Source organism: Pecten maximus, chromosome 2 (genome assembly GCF_902652985.1).
Source record: "Pecten maximus chromosome 2, xPecMax1.1, whole genome shotgun sequence".
In the NCBI taxonomy this organism is placed as follows: Eukaryota; Metazoa; Mollusca; class Bivalvia; order Pectinida; family Pectinidae; genus Pecten; species Pecten maximus.
Window position 1 is genome coordinate 54,651,931 of NC_047016.1, and position 27,243 is coordinate 54,679,173.

General features: G+C 36.8%; 1 protein-coding gene across 5 annotated transcripts; it reads left to right on the forward strand.

The window, feature by feature from the left end:
- LOC117322533 (zinc finger Y-chromosomal protein 1-like) lies at window positions 1-26,904 on the forward strand. Of its 5 annotated transcripts, none has more exons than XM_033877502.1 (5): window positions 122-235; window positions 15,241-15,465; window positions 19,978-20,025; window positions 21,298-23,108; window positions 23,808-26,904. In XM_033877502.1, the coding sequence occupies exons 2-5, from the start codon at window positions 15,260-15,262 to the stop codon at window positions 24,641-24,643; spliced, it is 2,901 nt and encodes a 966-aa protein (XP_033733393.1). In that variant the 5' UTR covers window positions 122-235; window positions 15,241-15,259; the 3' UTR covers window positions 24,644-26,904. The 5 variants fall into 5 exon arrangements, with proteins under 5 accessions (XP_033733394.1, XP_033733393.1, XP_033733396.1 ...); XM_033877501.1 differs by lacking the exon at window positions 122-235 and adding an exon at window positions 9,143-9,274; XM_033877503.1 differs by lacking the exon at window positions 15,241-15,465 and having other exon boundaries at window positions 1-235.
- The last annotated feature ends 339 nt before the right edge of the window (window positions 26,905-27,243 follow it).

Genomic DNA, 27,243 nt, shown 5'->3' on the forward strand with positions numbered 1-27,243 from the left:
AAAAGTGTAAACAGCCATTCGGCAATGTAAACAGCATGTCCGATCGAAGTAGGCCTAAACAGATCCGAGTGAAAAGAGTAACAGAAGCTCAAACAAAAGAGAGACATCGATTATGGAATGTTGAGAATCCTAGGTTATGTTTGCCGAAAGATGTGAAGATTCGTTGGAGTTACGTCAAAGAAAAGTTAGGAATAGCTACTCATGCCGACCTTGCTCGCATCCTGCTTGATAATTGGTAGGCCTACTAGTACTGTAACCACATTTGTTGTGGTACTTTATACTTAATGAGTGTACTGGAACCTTTTAGACGACTGTCAATCACAGGGCCACGTCACTATCTCATCGTTTTGAAAGTTGCATTTGATTGTCTCTTTACCCTAGACATATAGGCAAATTGTATCTGGTGATTATACACTCGTACAGTTGAGTGTAAGCTAACCTTTACACCCTAGTGCACTCCTAGTGCACTACGTTTAAACTAGTAGTGCACTACATTTAAGCCACAGGTACTTGGGGTCAGGAACTAAAGTTATAATGGAATTGTCTAATTTTAATTTGTAACATCATTTCATGTCTATTTATGCACCGATACAACGTTGGAATCGATTATAAAGCGCTTTTTAAAAAAACACCCGTTTCTGGTTGTTATAACAACCAGAAACGGGTGTTTTTTTAAAAAGCGCTTTATAATCGATTCCAACGTTGTATCGGTGCATAAATAGACATGAAATGATGTTACAAATTAAAATTAGACAATTCCATTATAACTTTAGTTCCTGACCCCAAGTACCTGTGATTTAAGCTACATGTAAACTTGTAGTGCACTACGTCCAGTCAGGTGTGACCACAAATCCCCCTATACAGGCAATAGACAGTGCCACTGGACACCTGTGTTAGATACCTGTAGATGTTACATATACAGCCCTGTGTAAATTGACTGCCTTATTTCTGTCATCCTGACTTTACCAGGTATATTTAAATGTCGATAAAATTTTATTTAAAATTAACTGAAAATAAAATTGGCTGCGGTTCTTATATGATATATTGCACAAGAGGAATTAAAACTCTTATCAATTGGATTTGTAGTGGGTTTTTTATCATTATCTTTTATGAAAAGATTTCATTATAGTGTAAAATTAAGGTTTATCTTTCTGATTTCAAAATTTTGATGCTTTTCATTGATCTTCTTAGATGTAGTTAATATACATTTTATATTAATGATTAATTCTACCTTAGGCCTTGATGACTGTTTGTAGATTTTTTCTCAAGTACACTGTATATGTATGTATATTTTAATATTTATTATTTTATCAGACAAAAATATTTTTAAATTCAATGTATTGTTACTTCACTAATATCTGTTAATTCAACCATGAAACCATTTCATAGTACATAATCAAAAATCTTAAGTTTCGAATATATTCTCATTTATGTACTGTAAGAGACATATAATATCTACACAACAAGTTATGTACCTGTACCTGTATGTATAATTGGTACTCTCAGGACATGCTTGTTGTCATGGCCACCTGGGCCCCAGGGCGTAAACCCCACCTCACCACCACCTTATGGACCTCCATAACACCATGTATCAGATGAGGATCAGTCTTAATGTGTGCCTGTTTTAACACCTGGCTATAGTTTTGTCAAGTCCCCTATTACCCCCCAGGGGTCCATTTATAGCATGCTGTGCCAGGCTCCTCTGCCTTACCTACCTGTAATTAGCATCTAACACTACCCATATATAATATCTACCTGTGGATGTTTTTCAAAAAATTATAGGTTTTTTTTGTTTTTTTTTTCTGTTTCTGTTTTTTTTGTGAATTATCCAAAAAAAATATTATTTTTTATATACATTTTTCTTCACAATAAAGATATTCAATAAATATAGTTTATAAGCTGATTTTCTTTAATTACAAGAAGAGGTAAATAAAATCCCCATCAGTTATACATTTTAAGGTAAAGAACAATTAATCATTTTCTTAATGCAATAGGGAAACACTTAAATGCTGATCAAAATGTATCCCAAAATTTTGTTTTTAAACAATATTGCAAAAAGAATGTTAGCATGCATGGACTGTAAAAAAAACTTAAGGTCCACATGATCCACATGTGTATATAATATATTTGTTAGCAGATAACTTTATAGAAGAAAATTATGAAATTACGAATACAAGTGTTGTATAATTCAAGTGTTTTATGACAAGTACAGATACATGAACATGTATGTGTTATATAAGCTTAAAACTGTTGCCCTCCCCCTCCCCAAGTTTGCCAGTATATGTATTTCATAACAAAAATGACATTAATTGTTCCCTCAGGCCATTATCTCATTCTGTGTTACCTGTAACTGATACATGTACCTGGAATCAGATCCAATATGTTAGATCTTCAAAGCATTAGATACCTGCACACGGGTACATGTATAGAAATTTCAACTTTTTCAGTAAAGGAAGATGGAAGGTGTATTACAAGTAACATATACCTTTGATAAACTTAAAATTTTGAAATGTAGAACTGTAATGATCACTTAATTACCAGTACATTCAAAGAATCTCTTTCTTTACGTGTTAATATAAATCAATGTTTAATTAATTTCTTTATGTGTTCAGGTTTCTGACTTTAAGCATTGGATGTATACACATAGAATGTACAACATATATTATGGGCTGAATAAGGTTTTAATAAGCATAATATCACATCAAAAATGAAATTATGAATATGCTGCTTAATTTAATCTGAAATTAAAACTACAATAAAAATTAAATGTATCAAATTGAAAATGTTCAAGTAACGATAATTGTTTTCAAATGTTTTATTATTTATTTCATTTGATGAAAACAAAATTACTGGAATTATACATGTGAAATATATAACTGATTAATCATTTCAAAATATAAAGAACCAAAAGATAAATGAAACTTGGCTTGAACAATTTAACTTAGTTAAAGGATTTATAAAGTAAATTTGTCTTAACTTAGTTACAGTGTATAATTAACAAGAATAGAAAGGTTGAAATATAACATCAAACTAAACTTCCTAAACCTTTTTAATAACTCTTTGAATATAACTTCTAGATAGCCTTATATATACAGTACAGGTAAAAATCTCAGGTAGCCTTGGGTACTGCCCATTACCTGTATGGGGGTTTTAATTTGCTGTTCATCGCCTCTTAGGGTGTAGTGCACTTCTAGTTTAAACGTAGATTAAATGTAGTGCACTACTAGTTTAAATGTAGTGCACTAGTAGTGCACTAGGTGTAAAGGTTAGCTTACACTCAACTGTAAGTTAAAATCCAAAATCCTCGATACTGTGACTGTACATTACAGTATAGAACAAAGTGGGTGTTAATTACCAGATACAAGTGCCTTATGTCTTAGGCCTACGACTCGGTATTTAGAAAACGATACGATAGTGACGTTCCCTGTGAATCAATTCATTAAATAAAATTTTCTATGAAGTAAAAGATCATGTTATCTATAAAACCGAAAGAAATTAACACTGTGCCCCGACAAGAGTACATTACTGATTAATAGAATATGCTAGTTTAATTATTTAAATGATATGATGTTAAACATATGAAAAAAGGGAAGTAACTCCTAATGAAGTTACAGTTGAACCACTGTATAGTCTCTACACCCAATATATAATGTATTGACGAGGCTAGTACCAGGTTGAACAATTTACCATTTATGTTGGTTGAAAAGAAATTTTGTCTATCGTTTTCAACACTAAAATACTATGAATATTGGAAATGTAATTTTGCCAATAAAGGCAATTTCCTAGTAGTCTCCCTTGGGATCTCTCTGATTAGCCAGTTTGTAGGGCAAGAACAAAACAATATACTGTAAACGCATAAAACAGGTACCCAGTAGAAGTATTGAAATATTAGCTTGATGTGTTTCAGACTTAATCGCAACACAGCTTGGTTTTACTTGAAATATAGTTGAAGACATCGTACATACAGAAAATTATTTATCCTGAAAACCTAGCTGGTACTCAAAACAATACTAATTAAATAATGAGCAATCTCATCGGCAACTTTTAAAGTCAACGTAAGTCTGTTAGACAAAAATATATAGGTAAAACATGAAAAGTCACCATAATTTGGTGGTGAAATGCATGGATGAAACATTAGGACCCCATGCTATTCAGCTTCGCGCAAGCAGGGTTGATTCACATTCTATTTTTAGATGTTAATATTGTTTATTACATATACATATGTACTTTACTATTGAATTATTAATGTTTCTGAGTAGATTTGAAGTAAATTAAAAGAGGTTGATTATTAGGTATATCTTAGAATGAATATAGAGAGGCTTTTAACACAAATTTCCAGTATATGTAGGTATCCTAAACTGATTATAAAGACCTTAATATTTTGGTTTCATCTGAATATTTGAGTGGCTGCATCATGTATAGTGTAGGAATGTGTTTTTAGTTAAGGTTACTTACATGACATGTACATTTTAATTATCTGTATGAAATGACATTTTCCAGTCAACTTTAATTATATCTACTTAGCTAAAAAGTCTAGATCTTTTTGAAGCATTGTGGAATCACTATTAGATGCAAGTCATTTTTTGTTATCCTTCAAATTTCGTTACATCTCACAAGAAATTTTGAGTCTCAAAATTTAGTATACAATTGAATCAATTGATGCCATTTACTAAAGAAAAAGGTTGTTTCTTTTCATTCATACGTGATGTAAAAGGATACTTTTAAATTAAACAATTAGTATTCTTAAAATGGTTATGTCAAACTGCCAATGTAGCTAAATATTTTGTTTTTATATCATTCATTCCATCCTCTGACTTTTGCAAATATAATGTATCGATGCCATGCAATGTAGAAATTTTATGAAAATATTTACAGGCAATTTTCCATCACCTTAGTATTTTTTTTTTTTTTCTGGTATGTTCATTGATGTTATCATATTAAAACTATTCAATACCTTTAATCCAAACTTTAAACAATAGAAACATAAAAAAAACGAGTTTCTGTAGACATTGAAGAACATTTGGAGAATGATTTATCAGGGATTAAACCCCACAATGTATACATGAAGCCCAGGGCATCCAGTAGGACATCTTCTCTAACCAAGGGTTACTCTACGCTAAGGAGCTTAGCGTAGTCAAATCAAAATCCTGAGAGTCAAAATATAAAATTCTCAAACTTGACGGGTCAACGATTAATCAATTCCTATTGTATTGTAAACTGATATATGTGTCATTTTTTTAGAATTATAATTAATTTAATAATATTCAAAAGAATTTAGTTCATTTTAATTTGTTTACCAATATTTGTTTTTATTAGCTCACCTGCCCGAAGGGCAAGTGAGCTTATGCCATGGTGCGGCGTCCGTCGTCCGTCTGTCTGTCCGGCCGTCCGTCCGTCCGTCCGGCCGTCCGGCATCAACTTTTTCATTTAAACAACTTCTTCTCAATAACCAAGAGGCCCAGGAACTTCATATTGGGCCTGTAGCATACTGGGGTGAAGGGCTTCCAAGTTTGTTCAAAGAATTGACCTTGACCTTCATTCAAGGTCACATGGGTCAAATAGGCTATAATCTTCAAACGACTTCTTCTCAATAACCAAGAGGCCCAGGGACTTGATATTGGGCCTGTAGCATGCTGGGATGAAGGGCTACCAAGTTTGTTCAAATAAATGACGTTGACCTTCATTCAAGGTCACATGGGTCAAATAGGCTATAATCTTCAAACGACTTCTTCTCAATAACCAAGAGGCCCAGGGACTTGATATTGGGCCTGTAGCATGCTGTGATGAAGGGCTACCAAGTTTGTTCAAATAAATGACGTTGACCTTCATTCAAGGTCACATGGGTCAAATAGGCTATAATCTTCAAACGACTTCTTCTCAATAACCAAGAGGCCCAGGGACTTGATATTGGGGCTGTAGCATGCTGGGATGAAGGGCTACTAAGTTTGTTAAAATAAATGACTGTGACCTTCATTCAAGGTCACATGGGTCAAATAGGCTATAATCTTCAAACAACTTCTTCTCAATAACCAAGAGGCCCAGGGACTTGATATTGGGCCTGTAGCATGCTGGGGTGAAGGGCTACCAAGTTTGTTCAAATAAATGACCTTGACCTTCATTCAAGGCCACATGGGTCAAATAGGCTATAATCTTCAAACAACTTCTTCTCAATAACCAAGAGGCCCAGGGACTTGATATTGGGCCTGTAGCATGCTGGGGTGAAGGGCTACCAAGTTTGTTCAAATAAATGACCTTGACCTTCATTCAAGGCCACATGGGTCAAATAGGCTATAATCTTCAAACAACTTCTTCTCAATAACCAAGAGGCCCAGGGACTTGATATTGGGCCTGTAGCATGCTGGGATGAAGGGCTACCAAGTTTGTTCAAATAAATGACGTTGACCTTCATTCAAGGTCACATGGGTCAAATAGGCTATAATCTTCAAACGACTTCTTCTCAATAACCAAGAGGCCCAGGGACTTGATATTGGGCCTGTAGCATGCTGTGATGAAGGGCTACCAAGTTTGTTCAAATAAATGACGTTGACCTTCATTCAAGGTCACATGGGTCAAATAGGCTATAATCTTCAAACGACTTCTTCTCAATAACCAAGAGGCCCAGGGACTTGATATTGGGGCTGTAGCATGCTGGGGTGAAGGGCTACAAAGTTTGTTCAAAGAAATGACCTTGACCTACATTCAAGGTCACATGGGTCAAATAGGCTATAATCTTCCAACAACTTCTTCTCAATAACCAAGAGGCCCAGGGACTTGATATTGGTCCTGTAGCATGCTTGTGTGAAGGGCTACCAAGTTTGTTCAAATAAATGACCTTGACCTTCATTCAAGGTCACATAGGTCAAATAGGCTATAATCTTCAAACGACTTCTTCTCAATAACCAAGAGGCCCAGGGACTTGATATTGGGCCTGTAGCATGCTGGGGTGAAGGGCTACCAAGTTTGTTCAAATAAATGACCTTGACCTACATTCAAGGTCACATTGGTCAAATAGGCTATAATCTTCAAACGACTTCTTCTCAATAACCAAGAGGCCCAGGGACTTGATATTGGGCCTGTAGCATGCTGGGGTGAAGGGCTACAAACTTTGTTCAAATAAATGACCTTGGCCTTCATTCAAGGTCACATGGGTCAAATAGGCTATAATCTTCAAACGACTTCTTCTCAATAACCAAGAGGCCCAGGGACTTGATATTGGGCCTGTAGCATGCTGTGATGAAGGGCTACCAAGTTTGTTCAAATAAATGACGTTGACCTTCATTCAAGGTCACATGGGTCAAATAGGCTATAATCTTCAAACGACTTCTTCTCAATAACCAAGAGGCCCAGGGACTTGATATTGGGGCTGTAGCATGCTGGGGTGAAGGGCTACAAAGTTTGTTCAAAGAAATGACCTTGACCTACATTCAAGGTCACATGGGTCAAATAGGCTATAATCTTCCAACAACTTCTTCTCAATAACCAAGAGGCCCAGGGACTTGATATTGGTCCTGTAGCATGCTTGGGTGAAGGGCTACCAAGTTTGTTCAAATAAATGACCTTGACCTTCATTCAAGGTCACATAGGTCAAATAGGCTATAATCTTCAAACGACTTCTTCTCAATAACCAAGAGGCCCAGGGACTTGATATTGGGCCTGTAGCATGCTGGGGTGAAGGGCTACCAAGTTTGTTCAAATAAATGACCTTGACCTACATTCAAGGTCACATTGGTCAAATAGGCTATAATCTTCAAACGACTTCTTCTCAATAACCAAGAGGCCCAGGGACTTGATATTGGGCCTGTAGCATGCTGGGGTGAAGGGCTACAAACTTTGTTCAAATAAATGACCTTGGCCTTCATTCAAGGTCACATGGGTCAAATAGGCTATAATCTTCAAACGACTTATTCTCAAACACCAAGAGGCTCAGGTACTTGAGGTTGGGCCTGTCTGTAGTATGCTAGGGTGTAGGGCTACCAAGTTTGTTCAACTGAATGACATTGACCTACATTCAAGGTCACAGGGGTGAAATATTTTTAAATCTTGCCGTAGCCAAGAGTCACCAAGACCTGATATTAGGCCAATAGTATGCTGGAATGAAGGACTAGAATATTTATTGACATGAATAAACCAAGCTTAATCTGATATTTGAATAAATTGGTTATCAGCATAGTATTTGTAGAAATGACCTCAATCAACTGCAAATTTGCTGTAGAGCCAGGTGAGCGATACAGGCCCATTGGGCCTCTTGTTAAATAAATAAAAATGTATTTTGAAAATTTTAACTTTTCTTTTAATTATGTATTTTTTGTTTGAATAAAGTACAATTAAAACTTATTAATTTTTTTATTAATGAATCTCTCTCTTGTAAACCTTTTTAGTTTTAACAAATAAAACTTGTATAGAATTTTTCTTGCTGAAATTATGTCTGAATGTATTAGCCACAAAACGTAAGTATGTCATCATCACACTGTCGGGTTTTGGGATATCATACCGGAGCAGGCATAAGTCTTTTAGAGAAGGCTGGTGACATACCCTAGACCAGTTTTCTCTACAGATGGCAAGAATGATGATGTTTAATAGATAGCTTATATTACTATTAAATCATTTCTATCATATCAGACGTCATTTGAAAAATATATCTTTATAAAAATAATGATAGAATCAGTGATGAGATCTGTCGAAAACCATTCAAGAAGCTTGGGGGATTGATATTGTTTAGTAATAGAAATACCCCACTTGTCAGTCGAAACAACGTTGACAAAACGAAACATATCATACCATTTGAGAATGATAGAAAAAATATTTACTTTGAGGTAAATCAGCGACTTCCTAATGATCGCAATATGAGAAATATAACGAAATACTGCAATTGTTATGTGGACATTTTTTTTACATGTATTCCATTTTGTTTCATTGCATAAGGTACAAACTACCGTTTCACATCATGATCTTGCGTTGAATCAAACATGAGCGCCGCCATTTTTAGTGTCATGTGATCGAAAGTAATCCGTAGAAAATGAAATAACGAGGGGTTCCGATTACTCTAGTCATTGAAAGAAGCCGAGGAGTTCGGAGTGGTAAACACCATGTCCGAACGAAAACGGTTTCGAGAGAGGAAAACAACAGACGCACAAAGAAGAGAGCGAAAACGATTATGGAGTCGTGAGCATCCTAGAATATCTTTTGCTAAAGAGCTGGTTCGTTGGAATTACGTCAAAGAAAAGTTGGACATAGCTTCTCATACCGACCTTGTCAGCATCTTGCTTGATAATTGGTAGTAGGCCTAATCGCCTTTTGTTGTTGTACTGATGCATAGTGAGTGTCCGGGGGTATGAGTGTCAAGAATATGTCCGGGAAGCCTTTTAGATGACCAGTAATTCATTAATGGGGCGTTTTATGAAGTACAAGATCATGCTGTTGTCCAACACGGACAAAATTTCACACTTTGACCCGACGAGTGCATATTATAATTTTGATATGAACTTGGTTACATTGCATAAGAAGGGAAGTTAATTAACCCCTACTGTAATATAATGAAATTACAGTTAAACCAGTTCGCCTACTATGTACACCCAATATATAATGTATACATATTGACAGACAAGACTAGTACCCGTATTTGAATGACACCAGTTAATTTAATGTATTTGTGTTGGCTAAAAAGAAATGATAGAAATATAATTTCCAAAATCGTTGCTAACATATTTGAAATGGGTAATGTAACAATGCCAGTAATAGTGGCCAAGTGAGGGATTCAGATTACAGAGGTTTGTTACAAATGATGTGATATGAGGTGGGTCATATCATTTTATTACATACATATAAATGTTATTTTCACATTATATATTTCCCTACACCTGGAATGAAGGTAAAGTAAACTTTATGGCCTTAATGGGGTAACTTTTACCAATTAATTAAAAAAAAAATATCAACAACACTTAATTTCATTCTTTTTTTTTTCATCTGAACTCACTGGCTTTCAAATGGTCATGAGTTTATTAAAGTCGAGAAATAAAAGTGTAGCATGACTATTAAACAAGTAAATTTGATAATCAAAGGTGTTATTTTCAGATGAATCTCATCAACATCAGATGAAAATCTATAAAAACTGGTCAATTTTTGCAACAGTTAATTACTGTTTGCTTAATTGTTAGCTCACCCGTCCGAAGGGCAAATTAGCTTATGCCATGTTGCGGTATCTGTTGTCCAACTGTTGTACGACTGCATGTCTGGTGTCGATCATGGTCATGACCTTCATTTAAAGCCTCTCTATGTTTTTGTAATATCTATATAAATGATGACAAAATCATGTCGACTAATATACCCAAGTGATGATGTAATGTGAGAATAAACACCATAGTTTTTCATAGCTGCACTTAATGCCGGAAATGCATGCACAGACTTCTAATTTTAGTTCTAATACTTATGACCTCTTTTAACCAGAGAGAGAAGTAGAAAGAATATTTATGGTAATTTAATGAGTACTGTTTTTAATGTTTTGATTTTCTAAATTTTGCAAATATCTGTAGGTAGTTATTCCAATCCATTATGATGCACGGAAAAAAATATTTAAAAAAAACTTGTATTTTATACCCATACAACTTTGAATATGGCCATTTGGTCATGATCATGTACATGTGTTTTCTTTTGAAAAGTACAGAGACGAATACCCCCCCCCCCCCCCCCCCCCCCCATGTTGCTTTTCTAGATCTAGAGTGGATCAACCCAGCCTACCCAGCATTTCACTGACACTGGACATGTTCCTGTGTCTATTAGTGACAAAGCGGGCTGTCTAGCTCTGCTGTACCTAGTGTATACATGTATATATGTGATGTATGTACATCTTGGTGTAGGAATCCCTTACACTTGCATATATAGGCATTTCATTTTATGGATTTTGGACATACTTTTTAAATTTCTTCTTTTTAAGAAATTTAAAGCCTAGATTATAGAATTGCCTTTAACAAAAAAATTCCCTAATGTGGATAGGGTACCCATTTTAAATTAGACTAAATTAATGTATAAAAGACCTAATTATTTGGCTTCTGTTCAGAGCTACATGTTGGAGTGACTGGTCATGTAGTGTTGACTTAAGTTACTGGCATTTTTAGGTCACCTGAGGCAAAGTCTCAAGTGACCTATTCTAATCCCCTTTTGTCCGTTGTCGTGCGTCGTGCGTCGTCCGTCGTGCGTCCGTAAACAATTTACATTTTCGACTTCTTCTCCAAAACCCCTAAACCAAATTCAATGAAATTTGGCAGGAAGCTTCTATGGCTAAAGGTCAACCAAAATTGTAAATTATATGGTCCCCACCCCCCAGGGGCCTCAGGGGCGGGGCTAAAAAGGGTCAAATTGACTAAAACTTCAAAAATCTTCTTCTCTACTCTCAGATATGGTGGAATCAAACACTCTTCATAGATGGAAGGGTCTTAAGGTGCTTTACCAAAATTGTAAATTTCATGACCCAGGGGTCTCACGTTTGCCCCGGGGGAGGGGGTAAACTTTACTATAGTTTATATAGGGAAATCACATTTTTGACTTTTATTTGTTTTATTTCTATTGGAATTCATTCTAATTTGGTTAACATTATCAGCATGGGATGACAGTTTGATGGCATGCACATGTTGGCCCTGACTGACCCCCAGGGGCTGATGGGCGGGGCTAAAAAGGGCCAAATTGACTGAAATTTCAAAAATCTTCTTCTCTACTCTCGGATAATATGGAATCAAATACACTCCATAGATGGCAGGGTCTGAAGGTGCTTTACCAAAATTGTGAATTTCATGACCCCGGGGTCTCAAGTTTGCCCCTGGGGAGGGGGTAAACTTTACTATAGTTTATATAGGGAAACAACATTTTTGACTTTTATTTGTTTTATTTCTGTTGGAATTAATTCTAATTTGGTAAACATTGTCAGCATGGGATGACAGTTTGATGGCATGCACATGTTGGCCCTGACTGACCCCCAGGGGCTGATGGGCGGGGCTAGAAAGGGCCAAATTGACTGAAATTTCAAAAATCTTCTTCTCAAGACCGAAATAAGTTGGAATCAAATACTCTTTGGAAGGGTCTTAAGATGCTTTACTGAAATTGTGAATTTCATGACCCAGGGGTCTCAAGTTTGCCCCTGGGGAGGGGGTAAACTTTACTATAGTTTATATAGGGAAATCACATTTTTGACTTTTTTTTTCTTAGCTCACCTGCCCGAAGGGCAAGTGAGCTTATGCCGTGGTGTGGCGTCCGTCGTCCGTCCGTCCGTCCGTCCGTCCGTCCCGACGTCCGGCGTCAACTTTTTCATTCAAACAACTTCTTCTCAATAACCAAGAGGCCCAGGGACTTGATATTGGGCCTGTAGTATGCTGGGGTGAAGGGCTACAAAGTTTGTTCAAATAAATGACCTTGACCTTCATTCAAGGTCACATGGGTCAAATAGGCTATAATCTTCAAACGATTTCTTCTCAATAACCAAGAGGCCCAGGGACTTGATATTGGGCCTGTAGCATGCTGGGGTGAAGGGCTACAAAGTTTGTTCAAATAAATGACATTGACCTTCATTCAAGGTCACATGGGTCAAATAGGCTATAATCTTCAAACGACTTCTTCTCAATAACCAAGAGGCCCAGGGACTTGATATTGGGCCTGTAGCATGCTGGGGTGAAGGGCTACAAAGTTTGTTCAAATAAATGACATTGACCTTCATTCAGGTCACATGGGTCAAATAGGCTATAATCTTCAAATGACTTCTTCTCAATAACCAAGAGGCCCAGGGACTTGATATTAGTGGTGAAGCATGCTGGGGTGAAGGGCTACAAAGTTTGTTCAAATAAATGACCTTGACCTTCATTCAAGGTCATATGGGTCAAATAGGCTATAATCTTCAAACGACTTCTTCTCAATAACCAAGAGGCCCAGGGACTTGATATTGGGCCTGTAGCATGCTGGGGTGAAGGGCTACAAAGTTTGTTCAAATAAATGACCTTGACCTTCATTCAAGGTCACATGGGTCAAATAGGCTATAATCTTCAAATGACTTCTTCTCAATAACCAAGAGTCCCAGGGACTTGATATTGGGCCTGTAGCATGCTGGGGTGAAGGGCTACAAAGTCTGTTCAAATAAATGACGTTGACCTTCATTCAAGGTCACATGGGTCAAATAGGCTATAATCTTCAAACGACTTCTTCTCAATAACCAAGAGGCCCAGGGACTTGATATTGGGCCTGTAGCATGCTGAGGTGAAGGGCTACCAATTTTGTTCAAATAAATGACCTTGACCTACATTCAAGGTCACAGGGGTGAAATCGGCTTAAATCTGTAAACAATAATTTTGCGATAGCCAAGAGCCTCCAAGACCTGATATTAGGCCAATAGAATGCTGGAATGAAGGACTAGAAAAAAATTTTAATATGAATAAAACTAGCTTACAATGATATTTGAATAAAGAGGTAATCAACATAGTATCTTTAGAAATGACCTCAATCAACTTTAAAGTTGCTGTAGAGCCAGGTGAGCGATACAGGCCCATTGGGCCTCTTGTTTCATTTCTATTGAAATTCATTCTAATTTGGTAAACATTGTCAGCATGGGATGACAGTTTGATGGCATGCACATGTTTTCCCTGACTGACCCCCAGGGGCTGATGGGCGGGGCTAAAAATGGTCAAATTGGCTGAAATTTCAAAAATCTTCTTCTAAAGACCGAAATAAGGTAGAATCAAATACTCTTCATAGTTGGAAGGGTCTTAAGGTGCTCTACTAAAATTTATTAATTTAATGACCCGGGGGTCATAAGTTTGCCCCTGGGGAGGGGTTAAATTTTACTATAGTTTATATAGGGAAATTACATTTTTGACTGATTTGTTTGATTTCTATTGGAATTAATTCTAACTTGGTTAACATTTTCAGCATGGGATGAAAGTTTGATAATATGCATATGTTGGCCCTGACTGACCCCTGAGGGCTGATGGGCGGGGCCAAAAAGGGTAAATTAAATTAACTGAAATATTTCAAATCTCAGGTGACCGTTAAGGCCCATGGGCCTCTTGTTGGAATCACTATTAGATCTTATTGCCAATAGTATCATCTGCAAAAGAGATGAATGAAGCATTGGTCTAGACTTACTTAATTATAAAACATGTCATTGATGTAGAATAAGAACAATTAATGTCGGTCTGATAATTAAAATTATAACCTTAATTCTGTGGAACCTCAGACAAGACACTCACATACTCTGACTTTCCCCTTCAACAAGGACAGCCTGTGTCCTTTAGTTTTGATTTAAATAATATCCAAGTGGGAACAGAGCCATTTATACCATATAGTAAGTTAACTTATTGACAAAGAGGGAATGACGGACTTTCTCAAACATTTTTGAGGCGTCAGTGAGAGCATCTGTCTGAGTGTTGCTGTTCATGTTATTTGCTATCATGATCATTAATGAACATGATCAGCTGACTTTCGCATTATCTATATTAAATTTACAAAAGCCATGCTGAAGTGGATACTAAATGTTTTTAACACGTGCTGATGTTACTGACGAAAATAACCTCCATGATTTTTCCACATATATACATCCAAATTTATTACACACATCCCTGATGCCCTGATCATGATCTAAAAAGTTCCATTGAATCCAACAAATATCAACTTCTTGTTATAAAAAAAAACATTGTCGAAGATATCAGACAGATCTGCTTCGATACTGTCCTAATGGGCCTTTTTGTATAATTTAAGGGAATGTTCCTTGGTGCAACTGAGGACTTCCGAGGAGCAATGTCAAATTTAATGTACGTCGTGGTTTGTCATGGTCAGATATGCCAGAAATGATCTCGCTTGAGAAATCTGTTAAGGGTAAATGTAGTTGATCAACTGTTACCATTCCTAGTATATTGGATTGGTCAATGACCTGGCTTAGCAAGGCCATTATGATCACCCTAGAGGTGGATTGGTCAATGACCTGGCTTAGCAAGGCCATTATGATCACCCTAGAGGTGGATTGGTCAATGACCTGGCTTAGCAAGGCCATTATCATCCTAGAGATAGGCAATGTATAGTGGGTTTGTGTGTTACTAGATTTGGCTTTAATGATCTTGCGTGCCAAATTCCATCCTAACAGACTGAGATTTTCCTCTAATAAGGAGTGCCCCATCATTTAAGGCTGACGTTCTTAATGATACATCAAGAGCCATATAGCTGGTTGGACAATAAATGAGAGACCTCATCACTAATATACCATTATTTCAGACTGGTTTGTGTCGAAGATATGGCAGACTGGCGATCAAAGCCACGCATCAGAGGACAGAAATCAGATGTACTTATTGCTGCTGCAAAAGCAAAGAGAAAGGAATGGGCAGCATCGCAACATCATCTGCGAATTACAGAGGCAACATGGGTCCGTTGGACAAATGTAAAGGATGTGTTAAATGCGAGAAGCCATGATGAATTGGCAGTGAAACTTCTAGACATTTGGTAAACAACATTTTTTGCTCTCAACGAACATGGGCATATAAACATTAGACTTTTAGTAATTGTTACGTAAAATTGTGTAGTATTCAACATTCAAACATTCTAAATTAAAAACAGTCAAAACAACTATAAGTAGAACTAGTTTGTGGAATAACTAAAATGTAATTAGATATAACAAACACGTTTCAGATTTTTTGCATCAATTTTAACTCTCAGCAGTGTGGTACATATCAGTATTCAAATATATATACCCTGAATTAAGATTGTATTTTTTTATAAGTTATAAATGTGCTGCAATTAAACAGGAATATAACTTAAGAATGTTATAGTGATAACGAGAATGTCAAAGCTATAACTGTGGTGCTGATATCCCCTTTGGACCCCAATAACTATTGCTGTTGTGCTGTTATCACCTTTGAACCCCAATAACTATTGCTGTTGTGCTGTTATCCCCTTTGGTGCCCAATAACTATTGCTGTTGTGCTGCTTCCCCTTTGGACCCCAATAACTATTGTTGTAGTGTTGTTATCCCCTTTGGACCCCAATAACTATTGTTGTGGTGCTGTTATCCCCTTTGGGCCCCAATAACTATTGCTGTGGTGCTGTTATCCCCTTTGGGCCCCAATAACTATTGCTGTGGTGCTGTTATCCCCTTTGGGCCCCAATCACTATTTTTGTGGTGCTGTTATCCCCTTTGGGCCCCAATAGCTATTGCTGTTGTGCTGTTATCCCCTTTGGACCCCAAATAACTATTGCTGTGGTACTGATATCCCCTTTGGGCCCCAATAACTATTGCTGTTGTGCTGCTTCTCCTTTGGACCCCAATAACTATTGCTGTTGTGCTGCTTCCCCTTTGGGCCCCAATAACTATTGCTGTTGTGCTGTTATCCCCTTTGGACCCCAATAACTATTGCTGTAGTGCTGTTATCCCCTTTGGTGCCCAATAACTATTGCTGTTGTGATGTTATCCCCTTTGGCCCCAATAACTATTGCTGTTGTGCTGTTATCCCCTTTGGTGCCCAATAACTATTGCTGTTGTGCTGTTATCCCCTTTGGGCCCCAATAACTATTGCTGTTGTGCTGTTATCCCCTTTGGCCCCAATAACTTGCTGTTGTGCTGTTATCCCCTTTGGGCCCCAATAACTATTGCTGTTGTGCTGTTATCCCCTTTGGCCCCAATAACTTGCTGTTGTGCTGTTATCCCCTTTGGGCCCCAATAACTATTGCTGTTGTGCTGTTATCCCCTTTAGGTGCCAAATCTGTGTCTTTCTCTATTTACTCCCATCTCTCTCTCATATAGTGTGTGTTTGAATTGTGAATGAAGTGATTAATTTTATTTAAGCAATACATTATTTCGGAAAACCCTTTCTGAAATGTACTTGTAAAGTAACAAATAAGTCTCTGCCCACTCAAAACTCCTGCTAATGTCTGCCATATTTTTCTGCTTCCATCCAGGGATGTAAATCAGCGCATGACATAAGGTATTAGGTACCTAAATTTGACCAGTTCTATTTTTAGCTCACCTTCCTGAAGGGCATCATCTTTTTCTTTTAAACAACTTCTTCTCAATAACAAAGAGACCAAGATACCAGATATTGGGCCTCTGACATGCTTGTGTGAAGGGCTATCAAGTTTGGTCAAATAAATGACCTACATTCAAGTTCACAGGGGTCAAATAGGCTTAAATTTTCATACAAATTCTTATCAACCAAGGGGCTCATGCAGATTCCTGATATTAGGCCAGTAGTATACTGGAATGAATGGCTACAAGATGTATTTAATTGTATAAATCTGACCTACTCTGATATATAAAAAAAAAGTAATATCAGCTTCGTAATCTGCATAAGTGACCTAAATAAAGTTCAAAGTTGCATTAAAGGCAGTGAATGATACAGGACCATTGGGCCTGTTGTTAGACATTTCTTACTTACTTAACTTGTGGATTGTTAACTGCAGAACTGAAGGAAACTAAATGAAAAAAAAATCCTATTGGGTAAGATGTAGTTTGATTTTATTTGTATAAACAAAAAAACATAGAGAGGCTTTAAGGTCGGCCATCCTTTTGAAAATCACGCCATTGCACAGGAAGTTGAACATTTCACATTTTGTGTATTGTGACCAAGTTCATTTAAAATCACTGCACAGGGGTTAGATAGGCTACCTGTGTATAACCAAGAAAGCGAAAGACTTGATATTAATTTAGACTGTGGCATGGTGGGGTGTTGGGCTACAAAACTTCTTCAAATGAATGACTTTGACCTACACTTAAGGTCAAAGAGGTCTAATAGGATAAAATGATTGAACCACGTCTTGAATCTCATCTACCATTTGAAGGATTTTGAAATCAATATTTAAATGTAATATTGGCCATAACTATATTGAGCTGCAACCATCAATTGCATCCCATTTTTCATCAGCTTTAGTATTTCTAAGAGGATTCTGTTGTCAGCTTCTGTGTTTTAAGAAAAAAAGAAAAAAAGAAAGAAAGAAAAAAAAGAAACACTGTATTAGTTTTTTTTTTTTTACAAAAAAAAATAAAATAAAACAGAAACAAACATTTCAATGAGCATATTTTCTTATCATTGCAGAAATACACAATAACACCATCAATATATAGTTCAATAAACTAAATGTTTTAGATAATATATTTTAGCACATAACAATAAACGACATAAAACATGTACAGACCCTACACTATATTCTCAAGGCAAATGACTGTTTCATTTGATATAATTTTAAAACGTTATCAAAATTGATAACTAAATGGTACAGTATACATTACAATTTCTTTGTGAACATAAAGACTACATGTTGTGAGTTATATATTACAGAACAACAATCAATATTCGTGAATAAAATGCTGTGTTTAGTTTGATTTATGTATCACTATTATTGTTTCTGAATGTTTATATGGTTGTCCGGATCGGCTGTTGTACGGTTTTATAATTAGAAAAGACTATAAATAAACATGGCGGCAGGGAAGAAAAATGCTACTCAAAAACGTCGACGGGGCCGACCAAGAACTCGCTCAGTTGATACTAGCTTAACAGTTGCACAATTGATTTCGATGAAAAAGAAAATGGTTCAACGTCAAGTAGTGCTGGGAAGCGATGTTGATTGTGAAAGGTTGAATGCGATCAAAAATGCACGAAAGTTCAAAGGCAGCGCCGATGTTATTCATTTCCTTCTGGACCGGTAATGTCAATCGTGTGGACATTATGTCATACTGATATCAATTTTACTTCAATAATACTTCATAATGCAAACAGTAAATTCCACAATATCAAATAAGCTCAAGAAAACATTTGTTGGTGGCCACTGATGTAACGATTCACTGATGCATCGATGTGTATTCATACCCTGACGACGACCATCTGTCAGAAATTGTCCGTCCGTCGTCCAGAGCTACGTTATCGCAGCTACGCAGAGTCCTGATGCAACATCTATCCTCAATTTGCATCGCGTTACTTGAAACTTTACAGCTACATGTATCTCCGGATCCATTCACCAACGTTAACTTACCTTTTATAATAAACAACATAGGTAACAAGTCCGTTCCAACAGCCTATATAAAGCTGCTTGTTGGATTTATTTTAAATCTAAATGATCTAAATTCAAGAACGTTTAGTAGGAGGACAACATTTTTTTTTTGTGGTAGTCTAACAAATGTAGACAAAGACTCGAATATTCAGGAAATATCACAAAAACAAACATGACTACTGTACAATGAAATACTAGATATTCGATGGTTCGTTGGCATCTCATATGTCGTGATACGAATCGTATCGCTACCCACCTTGCGATACACAGCTCTATCTGTAGGAAATTGATAGTAATTGCTGTCATTTACAAATTTTAGAGTTAGGTTATGATGCAGTTAAGTAGTAATGAAATGTGACAGTGTATATGTGGGACTACACCATTCAGCTATATCTAGCCTGAGTTTTCTATGGCCCTGTCACCACGTCTGGTGTAGGCGTGGTGTAGGGCCAGAGAAAACTCGGGCTTAACTATATCTTGCACCAACGTCTGGGGGTAGTTACTGATTGTATGCAGGTCAATAGGAGTAAAATGTTCCTTATGACTCTGTGCATGCTTTCTCAGTTTTATTGCTGGTATCAATTGTCATTATAGTAAAATTTTTAAAAATTTACTAATGTTTAACTTAAATCTTCAGTAACATATCAAGGCAAAAATAAATAGTTCATTTGAAAATTTTTACTTCCATATATATATATATATATCTATTGGGCAAGTAATCACCAATAACATGTACCGACTATCGGACCTGGGTTTTTTCTAGCCCTGTATATAAAGTATATTAATTATTGTTATAGATCGAGGTACTATTTACCCTAATTAAATGGCGGTGAATTCAAAAGAAAAGAATAAATATGAAAAAATCACACAATTCAAAATTAGATTGATGCACAAAAACAACTAGTATTGTTTGTAACATTTTATATAAATGGTACCTGTGTTGACTTCTCTCATTGTGTTCATTTTTATTTGCAGCTACGAGAATTTGTTACATTTAAGAGCATCATCTGCAGACCGAAGGCGGTAAGTCATAATCAGCTGTGGTATATTTTAATAAGAAATAACATACTGAGCTATTACCCATTGGAAAGTGTTAGACACTTGAATTGATACATAGGTCAGATTGAGAAGATGTAGAGTAAATCGTTACTGATACATTTTGATCCACCAACATAAACTCATTTTCCAGCCAGTAGTAAACTCTCAATAGACTGTGTAAATTCCTATATATTTTTAGCTCGCCTGACTCGAAGGGCTGGTGAGCTTATGCCATGGTGCAGTGTCTGTACTCCGTCAACATTTCCTTTAAAGCCCTTCTAGTCCTGAATGTCTGAATGAATTTTGATTAAATTTGGTCCGAAACATTTGGCAAAGGAGATCTGATGTTGTATCAAAGAGGGTGTGGCCCCATTGTTTTTTTTAAGAATGACAGGATTTAGTCCTCATTTAGTTTTAGCGATTGTTGGGAGATGCAGCTCAAAAAGTTTCAAATTATGTTACTTAAAGGGTAGTATATATGTTGCCTTGTTTACTGAAATATCCAGGTGAACGATGCAGGCCGGGCCCCTGGGCCTCATGTCTGAAACTGAATCTGAAACATTTCTGCTTAAATATACATATATACATTTCATGATCTGTTCTCTCTTGATATATTATATATATGTACACAGCTAATATTTTCTAATTCCGAGATTGCCTTTCCATACCATGCACGCCATTGAAAGTTAATTATTTATAAAGCAATGATTTTGTTTTGCCAAATGAAGATGTTGCTTACCAAATTATGTCAAAATCGTTATGTCCCTTTCTTCATACACAAAAAGTAAAATAATTCACTGGGAGAGACGATCATCTAATCAGTCATACATAGAACGAATCAAGATCATGGAATGGTGGCATGGGTACAAAGATTTTTGTTTGACTTTGGACAATATGTGTTTAGCTACCATTTCCATTAAAGCAGGAGTACTAGTAGGGGCATACATTTTACAGTACTGTTATACTTATTGTGAAATATCTTGATAAATTTTATAGTTATAGCATTTCTGACATAAAACAATATCTTGTTTGAAAAGAATAGAAAATAAAAAATTGGATCACTTAAAGCTATGGCTATAAATATAACGGAGTGAGGCCAGCATTTTATAGCTACGGAGTTAAGATAAGATGAAAGTTAAAAACAGCATGGGAAAAATATATATTCAAAAGAGATGTGTGTCATTCAAAGTAAAATAATTTGGTAAATTGTATAATACATGTATATTTGTTTTGAATTTCATTTTTTCTCTTTCACAGGAAAAAATTACCTGCAGAATTTGATAACTATATCCTATTCTGCAAATCATGTGGATCAGATAGCATCGAAGTGACTGCGAAGGCCAAGTCACTCTCGAAACAGACATCAGTACCATCTGTTGGTGGTGTCCGTGTAAAAATAGAACATGGTGATAACAATGTAGGTGATGAAAATGGTACTGGGGGACAAAGTGGTAGTGATGGGAATGATCAAAGTTTCCTAACAGGACCTCGACCAACAAATCTAGTATGTAACGTCTCTGTGGCCAAGAGTGCCGAAACAAGCAACGAAGAAGAAGATGCAAGTGTTCCATACAAAAAGCGTAGAAAAAAATCTTCTACAAAAACTGCGGACAAAACTGTCACTATAGCTGATGAAACCAATGACACGGCTACAGCTTTAACAGAACCGACAGCAGAAAATGATGAAACTGAGAGGCTGAAAAAGAAAACCAAGCAAACAAAATCTAATGATTCATCTAAGGATTCTGTGGAAAACAACGATGATAAATTAGATAAAAGCAAAAGTGGTGATGAGGAATTAGACGGAAAGAATGAAAGTGATGAAGATAGTGGTCGTCGACGCAGTACAAGACTGAAGGGAAAAGATCGCATATCATTCATCAAGATGATTGAATTGGACATTAGTGATGAAGATTTGGAGAACAGCGAAGATGATATGGAGGTTGATGAGGAAGATGATGAATGTGAGGATGATGATGACGATAGTGAAGTAGAAAGTGAAAACAGTGATACAGAGAAGAAAGAAAGAAGGTTTGTAAAGAAAGGTGAAGATGATCCTGATTTTGACCCAGAAACAGATGATGAGGATATCGGTGAGGAAGTTAATGATGAAGAAAATGTAGAGGAGAGCGTAGAAGAGATTGTGGATGATGATGCTAAACCAAAAGGAAGAAGAGGTCGCAAAAGGTTGCTTTGGGATGAGAGTGGCTTCTGGAAAATAAAACAAAAACAAAAACTCACTGTTAAGGAAAAAGAGGCTAAAAGAAAAGAAATTGAGAGAAAGAAAGAAAGGGCACGCCAATTGAAGGAGCTAAGAGAAATTTACAGAAGTGCTATACAAAAATGTGAGGATGTGACTGTTAAGTTGGAAGACCATGAGGACAAGTATGAGTTGACAATGTTCACTTCACAAAGTCAGAAGGATAGAAATGTAGACTTGGAACAAAAATCCTACTACAGGTATACCTGTAAACTCTGTGATGGTCAATTCAATGCCTCGGACAAAGCCTCGATGGAGAATCACATCAAGCAACATCTTCAGGGTCTCTTGACATGCGTTGATTGTGGAGTGACCTTCAGCAGACCACTTTTATTGTTTCACCACCGAGTCGATAATCACATTGAGAAGTTCTACACCTGTGAATTTTGCGCAGAACAGTTTTACACACATAGAAGCCTTCAGGTTCACTTGGCCAAAAAACATGACCAGAAACCGTATAAGTGCCCGAAGACGAAGTGTCTTGAATATTTTAGCTGCCGTGCTGACAAGAAAAAACATGTCATAGTAGCACATCCAGAACTGGCAGCGCAGTGCGAAAAGTGTGGTGAATTTTTCTTTGGTCAGGACAGACTTCAGTGTCATATAAAAGGGACAAAATGTAGAGAGAAGTCTTCAACTGAGGGAAACAAGATCCCATGTGAAGTTTGTGGGAAGATAGTTCTTCGGGCAGGGATGAAAAAGCATATGGAGACCGTACATCTCAAGATTCACAGCCACAAGTGTGAAGTCTGTTCCTTCACAACTAACTCAACACAATCCATCAAACACCACAGGATGAGACACACAGGTAAGTCAATACAGGAGTTATCTCCCCTTAAACTAACTCAACACAGTCCATCAAACACCACAGGATGAGACACACAGGTAAGTCAATACAGGAGTTATCTCCCCTTAAACTAACTCAAAACAGTCCATCAAACACCACAGGATGAGACACACAGGTAAGTCAATACAGGAGTTATCTCCCTTTAAACTCAACACAGTCCATCAAACACCACAGGATGAGACACACGTCAATACAGGAGTTCTCTCCCCTCAAACTATCTCAACACAGTCTAGGCCATCAAACACCACAGGATGGGACACACAGATAAATATACTACACACCTACTATTGAAAAAGACAATTAGAATTATAAATCATAAGCTATATAGAATCATAAAATATTGAATTATATATACCAAAGTTATATTAAATGATAGAATAATAAATTGTATGTCATAATTTTCATGAGTAGAAATGTAAAATATAGAATATATATATATAGTTTGTCATAAGTTAAATGGCTATTGTAACTATTTAAGCTAGTTACAGAATTGTAAATCATAAACTCACAGCTGCAGAATATATAGGATATCATGAACTAAATGACATTTCAAGAGGTTACAGTTATAATATGGATTGATTACAGTAACTATCTCGGAGATAATCAGCTCACTCATATATATTAGTACAGTAATTTATTATTTAAAACATTTTTCCACAGGAGTCCATCCATTTAAATGTCAGTTGTGTGACTTTTCCTGTGTCCAGGATTATCAGCTGAAGAGTCACATGCGAACACATACTGGGGAGAAGCCTTACAAATGTGACCAGTGTAGCTATGCCTCGGCCTGGAACGTTCAGCTCAAGGAACATCGCAAAGCCCATCAAAGTCCTACACAAAGTACCTGTGATATATGTAACATCACATTCAAACACGAACGTGGCATCACTCTTCACATGAAGAAACATCATTCGAATCAAGCCTCGGAAGCAGACGTGAAGAAGGAAAAGTCTGCAGCTTCGGAGGTTTATAACAGCAATGTAGTGCGTTCTGATGGGAATGTCAATCAGAGGCTTGGTACAAAGATTATTGTGGTTGGTTCATCACAGTTGGATGGTGCCACTGGTTCAAACCAAGTCTCCCAGAAAAGAGAAGACAAAGGACAACTGGAGGAAAAACAAGCACATGCCATTCAGTATGTGGTTATGAAACAGACTGAATACCACACCGATTTGTCTGGGACACCAAAGCAAGGGGAGCACCTCACACCTGAACAAACAAAACACCATTCACCTAAGCAAGTTGAGCACCAATCGCCACAACAAGTCGATTACAGTTCACCCGATAAGCTAGTGGAATACCACTTACCTAAACAGACTGAGTATGATACTAAAGAGTATGGTATTAGTCACACAGAGTATGTATCTACAACTGAGCAGCCGTACTCGGTTGAGTATGACTCTACACCAGCAGAGTACATTGTCCACATATCCTGTCAGCCTGATTACATGCCTGCTGAGCAGGTGGTCACCACAACAACTGATAGTGATATATGAAAACTGCAAGATTCACAAAAGTTTGAGGTTCCACTGGCGCCAACACTTTCTTTATTAGTTCACTTGGCACAAAGGGCCAGTGAGTTAATAGCATGGTACAGCTTCTATGTCGGTCATCAGTCTAGCAACTTTTCTAAAAATCATGAATGAGTATGAATATGACCAAATTTGGTCTGAAGCATTCTTGGGTAAAGTGGAATAAATTTTGAATAAACAAATTGTACAGCTGACACAATAGCCAAAGCTTCCATTGGCCTGAACATTACTTACCTATGTATATCCTAACAGTTGATGTTTCATTACTAACAGTTGGTGTTTGGTCTGGCCACAACGTTAACGCCAGGTGTTCAGACATTTCCACAGATATCAGGAAAATTTGACAAATACCTGTGAAGTGTGTCTAGAGAAAATTCAATGAATACCAGTGTAGTGTGTCTAGACAAAATTCAACAAATATTAGTGTAGTTTTGTCTTTACAAAATTCAACAAACATCAGTGTATAGTGTGTCTTCAGAAAATTCCAGCGTAGAGTATCTTTAAAAAATTCAATAAGTACCAGTACAAATATCATGCATGTGGTATACGTACCAGTATACATGTGTCAAGAGAAATTTCAATGAATACCAGTGTGGTGTGTCTGGAGAAAATTTGACAAATAGTGGTATAGTGTGGGCTAATGAAAACTTCCACAAATAGGTTTGTTGTGGGTCAAGAGGAAGGAAGTTCAGTAAACAGTGAAATGGTGACCTGGGCTTCTCCCCACTAGTTTTGTTTAATGGCATTTCTGTTATTTGTTTTATGGGATTTGTTGACTTGAACAGTGTTGGATGTAGATATATGGTAACATAAAGTCACTATTTACAAGGTTGAATATTACCTAAACATTTTATATTAATATTAGATTATCCAAGAGATTCGTATCTCTCACCAGTAATTAAATACCAGTACACCTGGATATCGTTCTTTCTTAAAAGACGATGCTTCAAAAATTTGAGGTTTTCATGAAAATTGGATTGATGTATACACCCAATACATTATGGATAGGGCAGTGATGTTGACAAGTGTAGATAATTGTTTACTGTGTACACTGTATAGTGTCTTTTCCATGAAAATTATGGTTGAACTGTTTCTGTTTGTTATAACAGTTAGAATTTTAAGTAATATTCATATTTTAGAAACAATCTAATTAGACCTACATGAATAAGTCCAAATACAGACTTGATCTATTTACTATATCATGATATAGCCGATGGATCTATTTACTATATCATGATATAGCCGATGGATCTATTTACTGTACCATGGTAGCCGATGGATCTATTTACTATATCATGATATAGCCGATGGATCTATTTACTGTACCATGATAGCCGATGGATCTATTTACTGTACCATTATATAGCCGATGGATCTATTTACTGTACCATGATAGCCGATGGATCTATTTACTGTACCATGATAGCCGATGGATCTATTTACTGTACCATGATAGCCGATGGATCTATTTACTGTACCATGATAGCTGATGGATCTATTTACTGTACCATGATAGCCGATGTACCAGAAAGTCAGTACACTGTATACATGTGTAAACTTGATTTCTTGTCAGAGAGGAATATCTTTAATACATGGATTAATAGAATCTATCACAGGTCTGTTCCGTGGACACGGATATCTCAACCCGAGTGTAAGAGTTTGGCCAGTCAGTACGAGGCTTGTCGAGTGCTGGCCAGCCAAACTCTTACACGAGGGTTGAGATATCCTTATTCGCGGAACAGACCCATGATCGATTATTTTTCTCACATACTTGCAACCAAACGTAAGTTTTTCTAAAAGTTTTCATCGCACCATCTTCAATGCTCCGTGGAATGTCAAAATGTATGACATCATTCTTTACGACATGGTCACTCAACGTAAAAAGATGATGTTAAGTTACTGGGAGCATATAGCATGTGCCAGTTGTCTTAACCCCCTGTGTAAGATCAATTTATCTTTTCCCTAGCAACCGTTGGATAACCCTGTGAAGTGTGTGAGAAATTACGATCCACATATATATAGCATTGTTACACAGATGTGTCGTGATTCTAACATGTGTCGTGATATGTATAGCTGATAGACCTCCAATGTTGTTTGAAGCATTTTTAGGTCACCTGAGTCAAGTGACCTATTCTAATCCCCTTTTGTCCGTCGTCGTCCGGCGTGCGTCGTGCGTCCGTAAACAATTTACATTTTCGACTTCTTCTCCAAAACCCCTAAACCAAATTCAATGAAATTTGGCGGGAAGCTTCTATGGCTAAAGGTCAACCAAAATTGTGAATTATATGGTCCCCACCCCCAAGGGGCCTGAGGGGCGGGGTTAAAAAGGTTCAATTTGACTAAAACTTCAAAAATCTTCTTCTCTACTCTCAGATATAGTGGAATCAAACACTCTTCATAGATGGAAGGGTCTTAAGGTGCTTTACCAAAAATGTGAATTTCATGACCCAGGGGTCTCAGGTTTGCCCCTGGGGAGGGGGTACACTTTACTATAGTTTATATAGGGAAATCACATTTTTGACTATTATTTGTTGGATTTCTATTGGAATTCATTCTAACTTTGT

Excerpts from the sequence above, each read along its gene's own strand:
- LOC117322533 (XM_033877500.1), top strand. The coding sequence starts at position 18,431 with ATGGCGGCAGGGAAGAAAAATGCTACTCAAAAACGTCGACGGGGCCGA. Across the intron at positions 20,026-21,297 it reads TCATCTGCAGACCGAAGGCG|GAAAAAATTACCTGCAGAAT; the intron begins GTAAGTCATAAT and ends TCTCTTTCACAG. Across the intron at positions 23,109-23,807 it reads CCACAGGATGAGACACACAG|GAGTCCATCCATTTAAATGT; the intron begins GTAAGTCAATAC and ends ATTTTTCCACAG.